The sequence below is a fragment of the Leptosomus discolor genome, chromosome 8 (genome assembly GCF_034619465.1).
Source record: "Leptosomus discolor isolate bLepDis1 chromosome 8, bLepDis1.hap2, whole genome shotgun sequence".
Classification (NCBI taxonomy): Eukaryota; Metazoa; Chordata; class Aves; order Leptosomiformes; family Leptosomidae; genus Leptosomus; species Leptosomus discolor.
The window spans coordinates 60,373,721-60,386,307 of NC_141398.1; the positions used below are offsets into that span (position 1 = coordinate 60,373,721).

Sequence of the window (12,587 nt, forward strand, 5' to 3'; positions counted from 1 at the left end):
TGCCTGGGTGATCCCCCCCATCAGCGTCTCGGAGAACCACAAGCGCATCCCCCACCTCCTGGTGCAGGTAGGCAAGGACCCCCCCACACACCCCTTCTCCCACGTGGCGGGGTGGGGGGCACCCTGGGCAGACGGATTGCATGGGACCACCCCAGCAGGGGGACATGGCATGGGAGGGGGAGGCTCAGGGGACCCCAGGAGGGGACAGCCCCCCTGCCCCAGCCCTGGGACCACCAGCCCTGCTTTCCCCGGGGCAGATCAAGTCGGACAAGCAGCAGCCCGGGGGGGTGATCTACAGCATCAAGGGGCCCGGGGTGGACGAGGAGCCCTTGGGCATCTTCTCCATCGACAAGTTCAGCGGGAAGGTCTTCCTCAACGCCATGCTGGACCGGGAGGAGAATGACCGCTTCCGGGTAAGGATGCTGCCCGGCTGCCCGCAGCCCCCTCCCCAGCCCCCCCCAGATGGGTCCTGACCCCCCTCCCCGCCTCCCCTGCTCTGCGCCCGCAGCTGAAAGCCTTCGCGCTGGACCTGGGCGGCGTGACGCTGGAGGACCCCACCGACCTGGAGATCATCGTGGTGGACCAGAACGACAACCGGCCGCTCTTCCGACAGGACGTCTTCACGGGGCGCGTGGTGGAGGGGGCTGAGCCAGGTGGGTCCAGCCACGGGGGCGCCGGGGATGTGGTGGTGGGGGGGACACACACCAAGCCAGCCCCCACGCCAACACCCACCGGGGCTCTCCTGTGGCCGCAGGGACCTGTGTGATAACGGTGGACGCCACCGACGCCGACGACCCCGACACGGACAACGCGGCGCTGCGGTACTCCATCCTGGAGCAGGGCACGGCCGGCATGTTCAGCATCAACGCCACCACCGGCGAGATCTGCACCGCGACGCCCGGCCTTGACCGTGAGGTAGCCGGCACGGGGTGGGGGGCACGGGCAGCACCGGGGCAACACTGGGACACTGTGGGCGGCCGGAGCCCCCCCCCGAGTGGTGAAACCCCAGCTCCAGCCATCAGCAGACCCAGGCGTGGGGACAGGGTGGATGGGCAGCACCTTGGGGATGTCTGGGCTCCCGGGGGGTGGCTGGAGGGGCTCAGCAGTGACATCCCCCCCCCCTCCTTCCCCACAGACGGTGGGGGTGTACAACCTGACAGTACAGGCAGCCGACATGTCCGGGGACGGGCTCACCACCACCGCCACGGCCGTCATCTACCTGGAGGACATCAACGACAACCCTCCTGAGTTCACCAAGGAGGAGGTAGCGGCCGGGGTGGGATGGGGGGGCACATGCGGGGGTCAGCGGTAGTGGAAGAGGGTGTATCCCCCCCCCGGGGGGCAGCAGCATCCCGAGGGAGCAGACACCCGCCCCCACGCCGCTCTCCCCCAGTTCTCCATGGAGGTGGAGGAGCAGGCGGCCGGCGTGGACGTGGGCAAGGTCTTCGTGCACGACAAGGACCTGGCCGGCTCGCCCAACTGGCTGGCCAAATTCACCATCCTGGAGGGCGACCCCGAGGGCGCCTTCGCCATCCGCACCGACCCCTACACCAACGACGGCGTCCTCTCCGTGGCCAAGGTGGGCGCGGGGCAGCCGGAGGGGGATGGGGGTGGGGGTTGTCCCACGGCTCGGCTGACCCGTGGCCCCTCTCGGCAGCCGCTGGACCACGAGGTGCGGGACCGCTTCGAGCTGACGGTGTCGGTGCAGAACGAGCGGCCGCTGGAGCCCGCGGCCCCCGCCAGCCCCCGGGCGCTGGCCACCGTGCGGGTGCGGGTGCGGGATGTCAACGAGGCTCCCGTCTTCCGCGAGAACCCGCGGCGGGTCAGCGTGCTGGAGGGCTCCCCCCCGGGCACCCCCGTCACCACCTACACCGCCAGCGACCCCGACACCCGCCAGCTCCAGACCCTCACGTGAGTCCCAGGCTGCGGGTTTCGGCACCCAGTCCCCTGGCATCGCCTCCCGGCACCCGCCGCCTTCGGGCTCCGGTGTTCGCCAGCCCACGGCGGGTGTTTGGAGGGTGGGGGTGACGGCGTGAACCCCCACAGCTACGCGCTGCTCTACGACCCGGCGGACTGGCTGCAGCTGGACCCCCACGCCGGCACCGTCCGCACCAAGCGGGAGCTGCTGCACCCCTCCGCCTTCCTGCAGGGCGGCTGGTACATCGCCCTGCTCCTCGCCCGCGATGACGGTGAGCAGCACCCCCCCCTGCCGTGTCCCCCCCGACTCCCACCGTCCCCCCTCTTGACCCCTCTGCTCTGTGTCCCCAGCCGAGCCCCCGCTCTCCGCCACCGGCACCCTCTCCATCGAGATCCTGGAGGTGAACGACCACGCGCCCCTTCTCCAGCCGTCGGCCGGGGTGGTCTGCGGGCGGCCGGGCCGCGGGGGGAGCCTGCTCCTGGGGGCCACAGATGACGACCGGCCCCCCCACGGTGCCCCCTTCCACTTCCAGCTCAGCCCCCAGCACCCCCAGCTTGCCCGCAACTGGAGCATCGCCCGCTTCAATGGTGAGGGCTGGCAGGGAAGGGGGCTGCTGGCATGGCGGGGGGGGGGGGGGGGGGGCCCGCTCACCCCCTACCCACGTCCCTCCCACAGTGACCCACGCGGTGCTGGCGGTGCTGGTGGAGCTGCCCGAGGGGCTCTACTCGCTCCCGCTGCTGCTCCGGGACTCGGGGACCCCCCCGCGGGAGCAGCAGCAGCTGCTGAACGTCTCGGTGTGCCGCTGCGGCCGGGATGGCACCTGCGAGGACGGTGTCCTGGCCGCGGCCACCGCCGGCACCGGCATCACCCTCGGGGCCCTCATGATCATCCTCGGCAGCAGCATCCTCCTCCTCGGTGAGTGAGACCCCCGGCCACCCTCACCCCCACCCCTCCCGGTGCCTCCATCCTGCCCCCACCCAGCACCCCAGCCCCGTGCTCTACCAGGCAGCGCTGGTCCTGGCCGCCCATCCCGAACCCCACCAGCACGGTCTGTCACCTTGTCCCCCACCCCACACATCACCTCATCCTGGTCCTGGCTGCCCTGTCCAGCCCCATCAGCCCATCCCGGTCCAGAACACCCCAACGTCTCCCTACTTGTGCCCCACATCGTCCCATCCTGGTCCTGGCTACCCCATCCAATCCCTATCCACGTCCCTCATCACCCCATCCTGGTCCAGAACACCCCAACATCTCCCTACTCATGCCCCACATCGTCCCATCCTGGTCCTGGCTACACCATCCAGTCCCTACCCACGTCCTTCATCACCCCATCCCGGTCCAGAACACCCCAACGTCTCCCTACTTGTGGCCCCCCTCACCCCATCCCGGTCCAGAACACCCCAACCTCTCCCTGCTTGTGTCCTACATCACCCTATCCTGGTCCTGGCCACCCCATCCAGTCCCTTCCCACGACCCTCAACACCTCCCCACCAGCAACCCCTTCTGACCCCTCCCAAGGCCCCGCCAACCATCTCCCCATCGCCCACCCCACCCCATCACCCCCACTGCCCATCATCCCCCCCTCAAATCCCCACCAGTATCCCCATCCCACCCTCCCAGCCCCTCCAGCTGCATCCCAACCCAACCAGCACCCCCATCGCCCCACGCCCCCCGGTACCCCACCCTCCTCGCTCTCCCCGCAGTGCTGGTGGGGCTGGGGGCTGCGCGGGCGCACGGCCGCCGGCGGGCTCTGCGCAAGGGGCTGCTGCAGCGCTCGGGGGACGACATGCGCGACAACATCCTCAACTACGACGAGCAGGGCGGGGGCGAGGAGGACCAGGTGAGCGGGACCCCCGGGGATGGGTGTCCCAGGGGGAAGGGCGAGGGGTGTCCACCCCAGCCCCTCACCCCTGACCCCTTCCCGTCCCCGCAGGACGCCTACGACATCAACCAGCTCCGGCACCCCGAGCTCTTCTCGCCCCGCGCCAAGCCACCCACGCGCAGGGACACCCCGCTCAGCTCCGCCACCCCCCTGGCCCCCCGCAAGCTGCCCAGCAGCCCCTCCGACATCGAGGACTTCATCAACGAGGTGGGGGACGGGGTCCAGCGCCCTCCTTGCCCCCCCCCCCTCCCCCAGCCCCCACATCACCAGCGGGGCTGACGGGGCACCCCCCTGTCCCCGCAGGGGCTGGAGGCGGCCGACAGCGACCCCAGCGTGCCCCCCTACGACACGGCCCTCATCTACGACTATGAGGGGTCGGGGTCCGTCGCCAGCCCCCTCAGCTCCATCGTCTCCAGCCTGACGGACGAGGACCAGGACTACGACTACCTGAGCGAGTGGGGGCCGCGGTTCCGACGCCTGGCCGACCTCTACGGGCAGTAGCGGGGACGGGGAGGGGGCGCGGGAGGGGGGCACCCCACTGCCCACGGAGGGGCTGGGGCAGGGGACGGGCAGCGAGGGGCTCGCGCGTGCACAAGGGGCCCAGATGCAGCGGCTTTGCCTGCGGACGCGCACGAGACGCCCAGCTGCAGGGGCTTTGCACACGCGTGTGCACCAAGTGTACAGCTGCAGGGGCTTTGCACGCACTTGTGCACCAACTGTACAGCTGCAGGGGCTTTGCACATGTGTGTGCACCAAGTATACGGATGCAGGGGCTTTGCACGCACTTGTGCAGCAAGTATACAGATGCAGGGGGTTTGCACGCACTTGTGCACTAACTGTACAGATGCAGGGCCTTGCACACGCGTGTGCACCAAGTGTACAGCTGCAGGGGCTTTGCACATGTGTGTGCACCAAGTGTACAGCTGCAGGGGCTTTGCACGCACTTGTGCACCAAGTATACAGATGCAGGGGCTTTGCACACGCGTGTGCACCAAGAGGGGGCTCAGCGCAGGGCTTTGCACGCCCGCACACCCCTGCAGACCCCCCACCCAGCAAACCCCAGGAAGGCAGAGGCCGAGCGCACGGGCAGCCCTGGGAGCTGGGAGGGGGGGGACATGCCCCAGGGAAAGACCCTGCGGAGCCGGGGAGGGGGGGGGATGTGGGCGAGGAGACCCCCCCCCCGGTTCCCCCCCCCATAATAAAGATGCCAGCGAAGGGGGCCGGTGGCAGGGACGCCGTGCGGGGCCCCCCCACCACACCAGCCGCCCTAGAAACAAGGCACTTTTATTGGCAGCCTGCGAGCGCCCACCGCCAACACCCCGCGGGGGGCATCACCCCCACCCCAGGACTCCCAGCACAGCTCCTCCCGGGGCAGGATCCGGCCCCGCCGTGGGGCAGGGGCGCTGCTCCCCCCCCCCCCGCCCCCAGCCCAGCCATCACATGTGTCCTGGTGGTCCCAGTGCTCCATAGTGGGGAGGGGGACACTCCCAGCACCGTGCTCAGCCCCCCAGCAGCCTGGGTGAGGGGCACAGCTACGTCTCACAGGGGGTGGCCGGGGAGCCCAGCATCCTCTTGGTGGAGGCGGCGAGGCGGGAGTAGTCATGGGGGATGCCTTGGGGGGCGAGAAGGGGCAAGTGGTCCTCGCGGGGGGGCCGGTGGAAAAGGGGGGGCCGGTGCTGGCTCTCGCCGTCCCGCAGGGACTGGGGCAGCCTGCGGCCCTGGCTCTCCGGCAGCAGCATGATGCTGAGGACGGCGAGGATGGCGAAGGAGGCGAACACCACGTGGTGGAGGAAGAAGCCGCGGCTGTTGGGGATGGCGGTGATGGGGGCGGCCGCCTTGCCCACGAAACTGGCCCCCACGACGAGGCCCAGCCCGGCACCCCTGCGGGGGGTGGAAAACAGACTCAGAGAGAGGGGCCCGGGTGCCTGGGGGCCCCCCCACCCTGACCCCAGGGTAGCACGGGGAGGGTGGTGGTGTGTCCCCCGCCACCCCTTACCTGACCACGGTGGGGAGGACCTCGCTGGCAAAGAAGATGCTGAGCATGGTGACGGCGTGGGAGGCGGTGATGCCCACCACGGAGAGGGTGAGGACAATGAGGTCCAGCAGGTCTAGGGCAGGGGGTGGGAGCACCATCAGGGGTCAAATCCTGCACACACACACACCCCCCCACACACACCCACCCCCTACACACACTCCTGCTCCCACCCACAGACCCCCCTCCCCAAGCTGGGGGCTGCCTCCCCCCGCCGGGAGGGTCCCCCGTCCACCCTTACACTGGGTGAGGGCCAGCAGCAGGAGGGAGGAGATGCCGGTGAGGACGGTGCAGAGCAGGAGGACGGCGCGGCGGCCGAAGCGCTCGGCCGTCAGGCAGACGAAGAGGCAGGCGGCCGCCTCGGTGCCCACCAGCACGAAGTAGGAGGAGAAGAAGCGGGGCAGGTGGGGGGCCAGGTTGCGGGTGAAGCAGTGGCGGATGCCGGAGCCGATGAACCTGCAGGGGAACGGGGTGAGGGGGGGGGGGGTCCACCCTGCTGCCACCGCCACCCGCCACCGCCTGCTCACGCCGCGAAGCCGAGGATGACGCCGTTCTTCCAGATGACCCTGGTGCCGAAGATCTCGCAGACGGCGTGGTACCGGGGCTGCGGGGACCCCTCAGACAGGGACTCCAGCTCTGCTGGGACGGGGGGGGACACGGGTTAGAGCCAGCACCATCCCGCTGCCCCCCCAGCACCGTGGCTTTGGGGAGGAGGGGGGGGGGTGGTGGTGTCTGGTGGCCACATGGCCCTCGGCAGCCCCCGGCCACGCACCGCTGAGGAGGGTTTCCTGGTGGCAGGAGCTGTCGCAGGGGCCACTGCTTTCGGCCAGTGCCTGCAAGGTCTTCCTGGCCCTCTCCAGCTGCAGCGTGGCCAGCAGCCAGCGCGGCGACTCCAGCAGCAGCGCCGGGCACCTGGGGCACGAGTGGCGGTGTCACGGGGCTCCCCAGGGGCCTGGCCCCCCTCCAGCGCTGACCCCACCCCCACCCCCTTTCCCGGCTTCAAAGCTGCCCAGAAATCCTCAACTTCAAACCTGAGCAAACATTTACCCAGGGCTGGGGGTCCCCACACCCCACCTGAAGAGCCCTGGGCAGGTTTCGGTCCCCACTGTGGCCTCAGGGCAGGGTGCCAGGCCCGGAGCACAGCTCAGCCCGCAGCCCCCCGGCCCGGGGGGGGGGTCCTTACCACCAACAAGCAGCCAGCAGAGCCAGGATCATGGTGACGGCACCCTGCAGCACCCGCCAGTCCCGGCACAGCACGGCCAGCCCCGGCAGCAGCAGCTCCCCGGCAATCCAGAAGAAGCCGGCCACCATCGTCACCCCCAGCCGGTGCGGGGGGTCACACAGCTCCAGCCCTGGGAGAAGGGGGTGAGGGGTGCACTGTGGGTGCCACAGCCGCAGGTATCCTGCACCCAGGAGCACCCTGCACCCTGGAGCATTGTACACCTCAGAGCATCCTGCACACTGGAATATCCTGCACCCCAGAGCATCATACACCTTGGAGCATCCTGCACCCGGGAGTATCCTGCACCCCAGAGCATCATACACTGCAGAGCATCGTGCACCCTGGAGCACCCTGCACCCTGGAGCACCTTGCACCCTGGAGCATCATACACTGCAGAGCATCGTGCACCCTGGAGCATCCTGCACCCTGGAGTATCCTGCACCCCGGAGCATCATACACCTCAGAGCACCCTGCACCCCACAGCATCCTGCACCCCACAGCATCCTGCACCCCGGAGCACCCTCGGTCCCCACAGCACCGCAGACCCCCACCGTCACACTCACGTGCCACGTAGAGGGAGAGGAAGGCACCCGCCAACGCCGCCCCGAAGAGCAGCCGGGCCACCAGGACCATGACGAAGTTCACGGCCAGCGTCACGCCGAGGCCCAGGGGCACCGCCAGCACCAGGGACACCACGAAGGCGAGCCGGCGGCCGAACCTGCCGAGGGACGGGCCGTGAGCGGGGCTGGGCACGGTGCCCCCCTGCCCGGGGGGAGCCATCCCCGGGACCCCCCGTTACCTGTCGCAGGCCATGCCGGCGGCCACGCTGCCCAGTGCCCAGCCCAGCAAGTGCGTGGTCTGCTCCAGGGGCACCTTCCAGCGCGAAGCACACACCAGGTCCCACTGGGGGCCGGGGGGGACACACATCAGCACGGGGGTCCCAGCAGACCCCCCTGCCACTGCCCGCAGGGGTGGGACGGATGGGGTCAGGAACCCCAGGAGTTGTAGGAGGGGGGGGCTTCTGGCCAGCCCCCAGCCCACAAGCCCTGGGGCTGGATGTGGAGGGACAGGGCTGACGGTCCTTATTGCCCCCTGCAACACCCCGGGGCTCCCCCCAGACACCCCCAAAGCCCCTCCATGGGTGTCTCCCACCTTCTGCCCCTGAGGATCCCTCTCTCCTCCCCAGAATCTCTGGTGCCCCCCCAAGCAAATTCACAGACACACACCCCAGGACACCCCCCCGGTGCTCCCCCTGACTTGCCCTCCCCCCCCCCCGGCATCCACCCCCACAGCCTCCCCCCCAACGCACAGCTCTTAACCCCTCCTGTACCCAGGGGACCCCCACAGTCCCCTCCAGACCCACAGCGACCCCGCTCCCCTGCCAGCCCCAGGGGTCCCCCACCCTCCCCCCATCCTGAGAACACCCAGAACAATCAGGGAACACCCGGAACCCTCCCAAACCCCAGGGTGTTGCGTGTGTGTGTCCCCGACTCCCCAACCCTGGGAACGCTCAAGAACCCTCCCTACCCTCCCAAACCTCGGGGTGTCATCACCCCCTCCGCAACCTGAGAACTCCCCGGCACCCTCCCAAATCCGACCCTGGGAACGATCCGGCGCCCTCCCAAACCCCTCCAACCCCAGGGTGCCGTCCCCCACTCCCCGACCCTGGGAACCCCCAGGATCCTTCCCAAACCCCTCCAACCCCAGGGTGCCACGTGCGTCCCCCACTCCCCGACCCTGGGAACCCCCAGGAACCCTCCCAACACCCCCCCCCCCCCCCCAAACCCCAGGGTGACATCATCCCCACCAACTTGGGACCCCCTCCCCGGAACCCTCCCAAATCCCAATCCCAGGGTATCATGTACCCCACCACACACTCCCTGACCCTGGCAACCCCCCGGAACCCTCCCAACCCCTCTCAACCGTGAGGTGTCGTGTCCGCCCCCAACCCCCCCCCCCCCCCACTCCCTGACCCTGGCAACCCCCAGGAACCCTCCCAACCCCCCCCAAACCCCGCGGTGTCATCACCCCCCCCCAACCTAAGAACCCCTCGGAACCCTCCCAACCCCCCCCCAACCGTGGGGTCTCGTGTCCGCCCCCCCCCCCCTCCCCGACCCTGGCAACCCCCAGGAACCTTCCCACCCCCCCACCCCCCACCCCCCCCCCAAACCCCGGGGCGACATCATCCCCACCAACCTGGGACCCCTCCCCGCAACCCTCCCAACCCCCCCCCCCCTCTACTCCCCAACCCCGGGGTGCCGCGTGTGCCCCCCCCCCCAACCTGGGTGACGAGGTTGGCGCGGAGGCCGGCGGCGGGCAGGGCGTAGTGCCAGCCGCGGGTGCAGGGCCCGGTGCCGTTGGGGCGGGCGGCGGCGGCGGCGGCAGGGGCAGGGGCGGGGGCGGGGGCCGGGGGGTACCGGTAGAGCTGGCAGGGGCTCCAGCCGCCGCGGAGGCGGGGGACGGCGGCGCGGAGGAGCGCGGTGCCCGCCAGGCGGCGCAGCGGCGGCGGCAGGAGCGCGGCGTCGGGGCGGCAGCGGTGGGGGGGGGCGGCGCCCAGCGCCCACCCCAGCGCCCAGCCCAGCGCCAGCGCCGCGCACGGCGCCCACCCCCCCGCCGCCCGCCGCCCCCGCGGACGACACCCCTCCCCCTCCCCCGCCGCCGCCGCCGCCGCCGCCGCCATCGCACCGCGCCCCGCCCCCCCCCCCCCCCGCCGCCACCACCAGCAGCAGCAGCAGCAGCAGCACCGCGACCGGCGATCGACGACGGCGACGACGTGACCGGGGATCGAGCGGCAGCGGGGCCGGCAGGTGCGGGGCGGCACCGGCGCGGAACGGCCCCCGCGGGGAACGGACCGCCCCCCCTCCCCCGCCCAGCCCCGCCCGCCTTCGGCACCCCCCCGCTCCGTAAACCCCGGGTTCCCTCCCCACCGGTTCGCCCCCACAAGCCCCGCCGAGCCCCCAAGCCCCGTTCACACACACACTTCCCCACCCCCCCCCCGCCCCGGTTTGCCCCGCCCAAGCCCAGTTCATTCCCCCTTGCCCCAGTTTGGCTCCCCCAAGCCTAGTTTGCCACTCCCAGCACCAGTCGGCCCCCCAGCCCTGGTTTGGTCCCCCAAGCCCAGTTCACCCCCACCCAGCCCCAGTTTGACGCCCCCCCCCAAGCCCAGTTCACGTCCTAAAGCCTGGTCCAACCCCCCACTCCCGTTTGCCCCCCGCCCCAGCCCAGTTCGCCACCCCCAGCACCAGTCGTGTCTCCCCCCGTCCCCCCCCAGCCCCGGTTTGGTCCCCCAAGCCCAGTTCACTCCCCCTTGCCCCAGTTTAGCTCCCCCAAGCCTAGTTCACCACCCCCAGCACTAGTCGGCCCCCAAGCCCAGTTCACCCCCGCCCAGCCCAGTTCATGTCCTAACGCCTGGTCCAACCCCCCACTCCAGTTTGCCCCCCGCCCCAGCCCAGTTCGCCACCCCCAGCACCAGTCGTGTCCCCCACCCCCCAGGCCCGGTTTGGTCCCCCAAGCCCAGTTAACCCCCCTATCCCAGTTTGCCCCCCCCCAACCCCTGTTCCCCCCACTCCCCAGCCCCAGTTTGGCTCCCCAAGCCCAGTTCACCCCCGGCAGCCCTGGCTCAGTCCTCCCAGCCCAGTTCAGCCCCCTCACCCACTTCCTCCCTCCCAAGCCCAGTTCAGCCCCCCCCTCTCCATGGTGCTCTATGCCAAGACACCCTCCTGGCACTGGGGGACCCCCGGGTCTGGTTGGTGCTGGGGTACAGCCAGGATGCCCCCCCAAATGCACCCAGGGGCCTCTAAACCTCAAAGGGGGGCTGTGGGGTCTTGCAGCTCCCCCCCCCCCGGAACTGGTCAGAGCCCCCGCTTGCCCCCAGCGCCGCAGTGAGCCCCCGGGAAGAGCCAACGAAGCAGCCAAGTCGCAAAACAGCTTCTTTTTTTTTTTCCTTTTTTTTTTCTATTTTTTTAAACTTTATTTCCAACCCTTCTCCCCGCGGGCCAGCAGCGTCGCTCCGGCGCTCAGCTCTGCACCTGCACCGCTAGAAAAAAACCCCAATATTGGTGCGTTACAGACCGGGCAGCCTCGTTGCTGCTCGGCCCACGCCGGGTCCGACCCGGTGAGACCCGGGCTGGGGGGTCCCTGCACCAACGCACGTGCTTGGGAGGAAAACTCACCCCAGGGGGACTCCTGAGCCTCCCAGCGCCGGGGTCAGGAGGGAGCGCGGGGCTTTTCTGGCTTCACTCGGCTGATTAAAAGGTCTCTCTGAGCTTAATTTAGCCAAAGAAAAGAGCAGGGTTGGAAATCAGTTAAAAAATAAGCGAAACTTGCGGCTGCTTGTGCTGTGGAACGAAGCCCCTGAAGCAGAACCAGCTCCCTGGCGCTGGCGCTTACACCAGTCGCCCACGCTGCCCCAGTGGCCCTGGGTGAGGATGGAGGGGGGGGAAAACCCACCCTGGCTGCGGCCGGGGCACGGCCGCTGCGAGAAACATCCCGTCCTGCTCTGCCCGCGGTGAGCCCCGGTCCCCGCTGCGGCTGCTGCTCCGGCCACGGGCCCGCGGAGCCAAGGCCGGAGCTGGGGGTCGGGCAGGAGCCGCGGTTGGAGCGAAACCCTCGAGGTCCCCGGTGCGAAGACGGTGGAAAATTCCTCAAGTGGCTGCCAAGCCGGCGGCAGCGAGGGGGGAGCCGGGTGGCGCGGTGGGTGCTCTTCTGCTGGGGGCTGCCCGGGTGCCGGCGGCGTGAGCCTGCGCTGCCCGGGCTCCGCCGAGAGCACCTCGGCTGCGGGGCATCGAGGCGCGGGGCTGCCTGGGCTGAGCGAGAGCCTGCGCTGCCCAAAGAGGGGCTGAAAAGCAGCCGTGAACTCACCAAGTCCCCGCCGGTGCCCCCGGCCGAGCCGTGCCAGCCGAGGAAGAGGAGCCAAACGGCGTCGAGAACCTCCCCCCCTCCAAAAGCACCCACCGAGGCGTTCAAGGAGCACGTGCCCCCGGCAAAACCCAACAGAAGAAGCGGGAGAACCAGGCGCCGAGAGCGGGGGCCCGCGGGGGCCAGCCCTGCGCCGGCAGCTGCGGGCAGAGGCGGTGCGGGCAGCCGGGGCTCCCCGCCAGCCGGGCAAGGCCGGGCAGCAGCGCCAGCGCGGCACCGAGGTCTTGGAGGAGGCACTTGACTCTGGTCTCCAGCCGCACCCCTGCGAGCCTGTGCTTGAGGAGCGGCTTTGCCAAGGGCGTTGAGGCCGGGCTGGGTTACGGCTCCGCCGAGCGCCGCGCGTCCGGCACAGCGCCTGCGGGAACAGGCCGCGGCAGGATGGAGGAGCTGGCTCCCAACCCAAAAACCAGTCAGGCACGGCCAAACCAGTGGCTCCTTCCCACCACGGAGCAGCCCCATGAACCCACACTGCCTGTGTCCCCACCACGCAGCCCCCCAGCACGAAGCCCCGCCGGCGGCAAGCCCCGCCGCGGGCTCCTGGGCTCCAGCTCGCCCCGGTGGCACCGGCTCCGGTGCCAGGCCGCCACCTCCCCGCCCGCCCTACCAGCAACCGGCC

At 70.3% G+C, this 12,587-nt stretch overlaps 2 protein-coding genes across 2 annotated transcripts; one reads left to right on the top strand and one right to left on the bottom strand.

Moving 5' to 3' along the window:
• Positions 1-164: 164 nt before the first annotated feature.
• Positions 165-4,301, top strand: CDH15 (cadherin 15). The gene is made up of 11 exons (XM_086468839.1): positions 165-413; positions 509-653; positions 755-915; positions 1,136-1,264; positions 1,394-1,911; positions 2,047-2,189; positions 2,269-2,505; positions 2,594-2,833; positions 3,622-3,758; positions 3,852-4,007; positions 4,104-4,301. Exons 1-11 carry the CDS (start codon positions 165-167, stop codon positions 4,299-4,301), a joined length of 2,313 nt encoding a protein of 770 aa, XP_086324965.1.
• Positions 4,302-5,332: 1,031 nt separating this feature from the next.
• SLC22A31 (solute carrier family 22 member 31) lies at positions 5,333-9,734 on the bottom strand. Its single transcript, XM_086468840.1, has 9 exons — positions 9,336-9,734; positions 7,854-7,957; positions 7,618-7,772; positions 7,016-7,184; positions 6,605-6,744; positions 6,360-6,471; positions 6,074-6,288; positions 5,797-5,908; positions 5,333-5,681 (listed from the first exon to the last, which is right to left on the bottom strand). Exons 1-9 carry the CDS (start codon positions 9,732-9,734, stop codon positions 5,333-5,335), a joined length of 1,755 nt encoding a protein of 584 aa, XP_086324966.1.
• Positions 9,735-12,587: the final 2,853 nt, after the last annotated feature.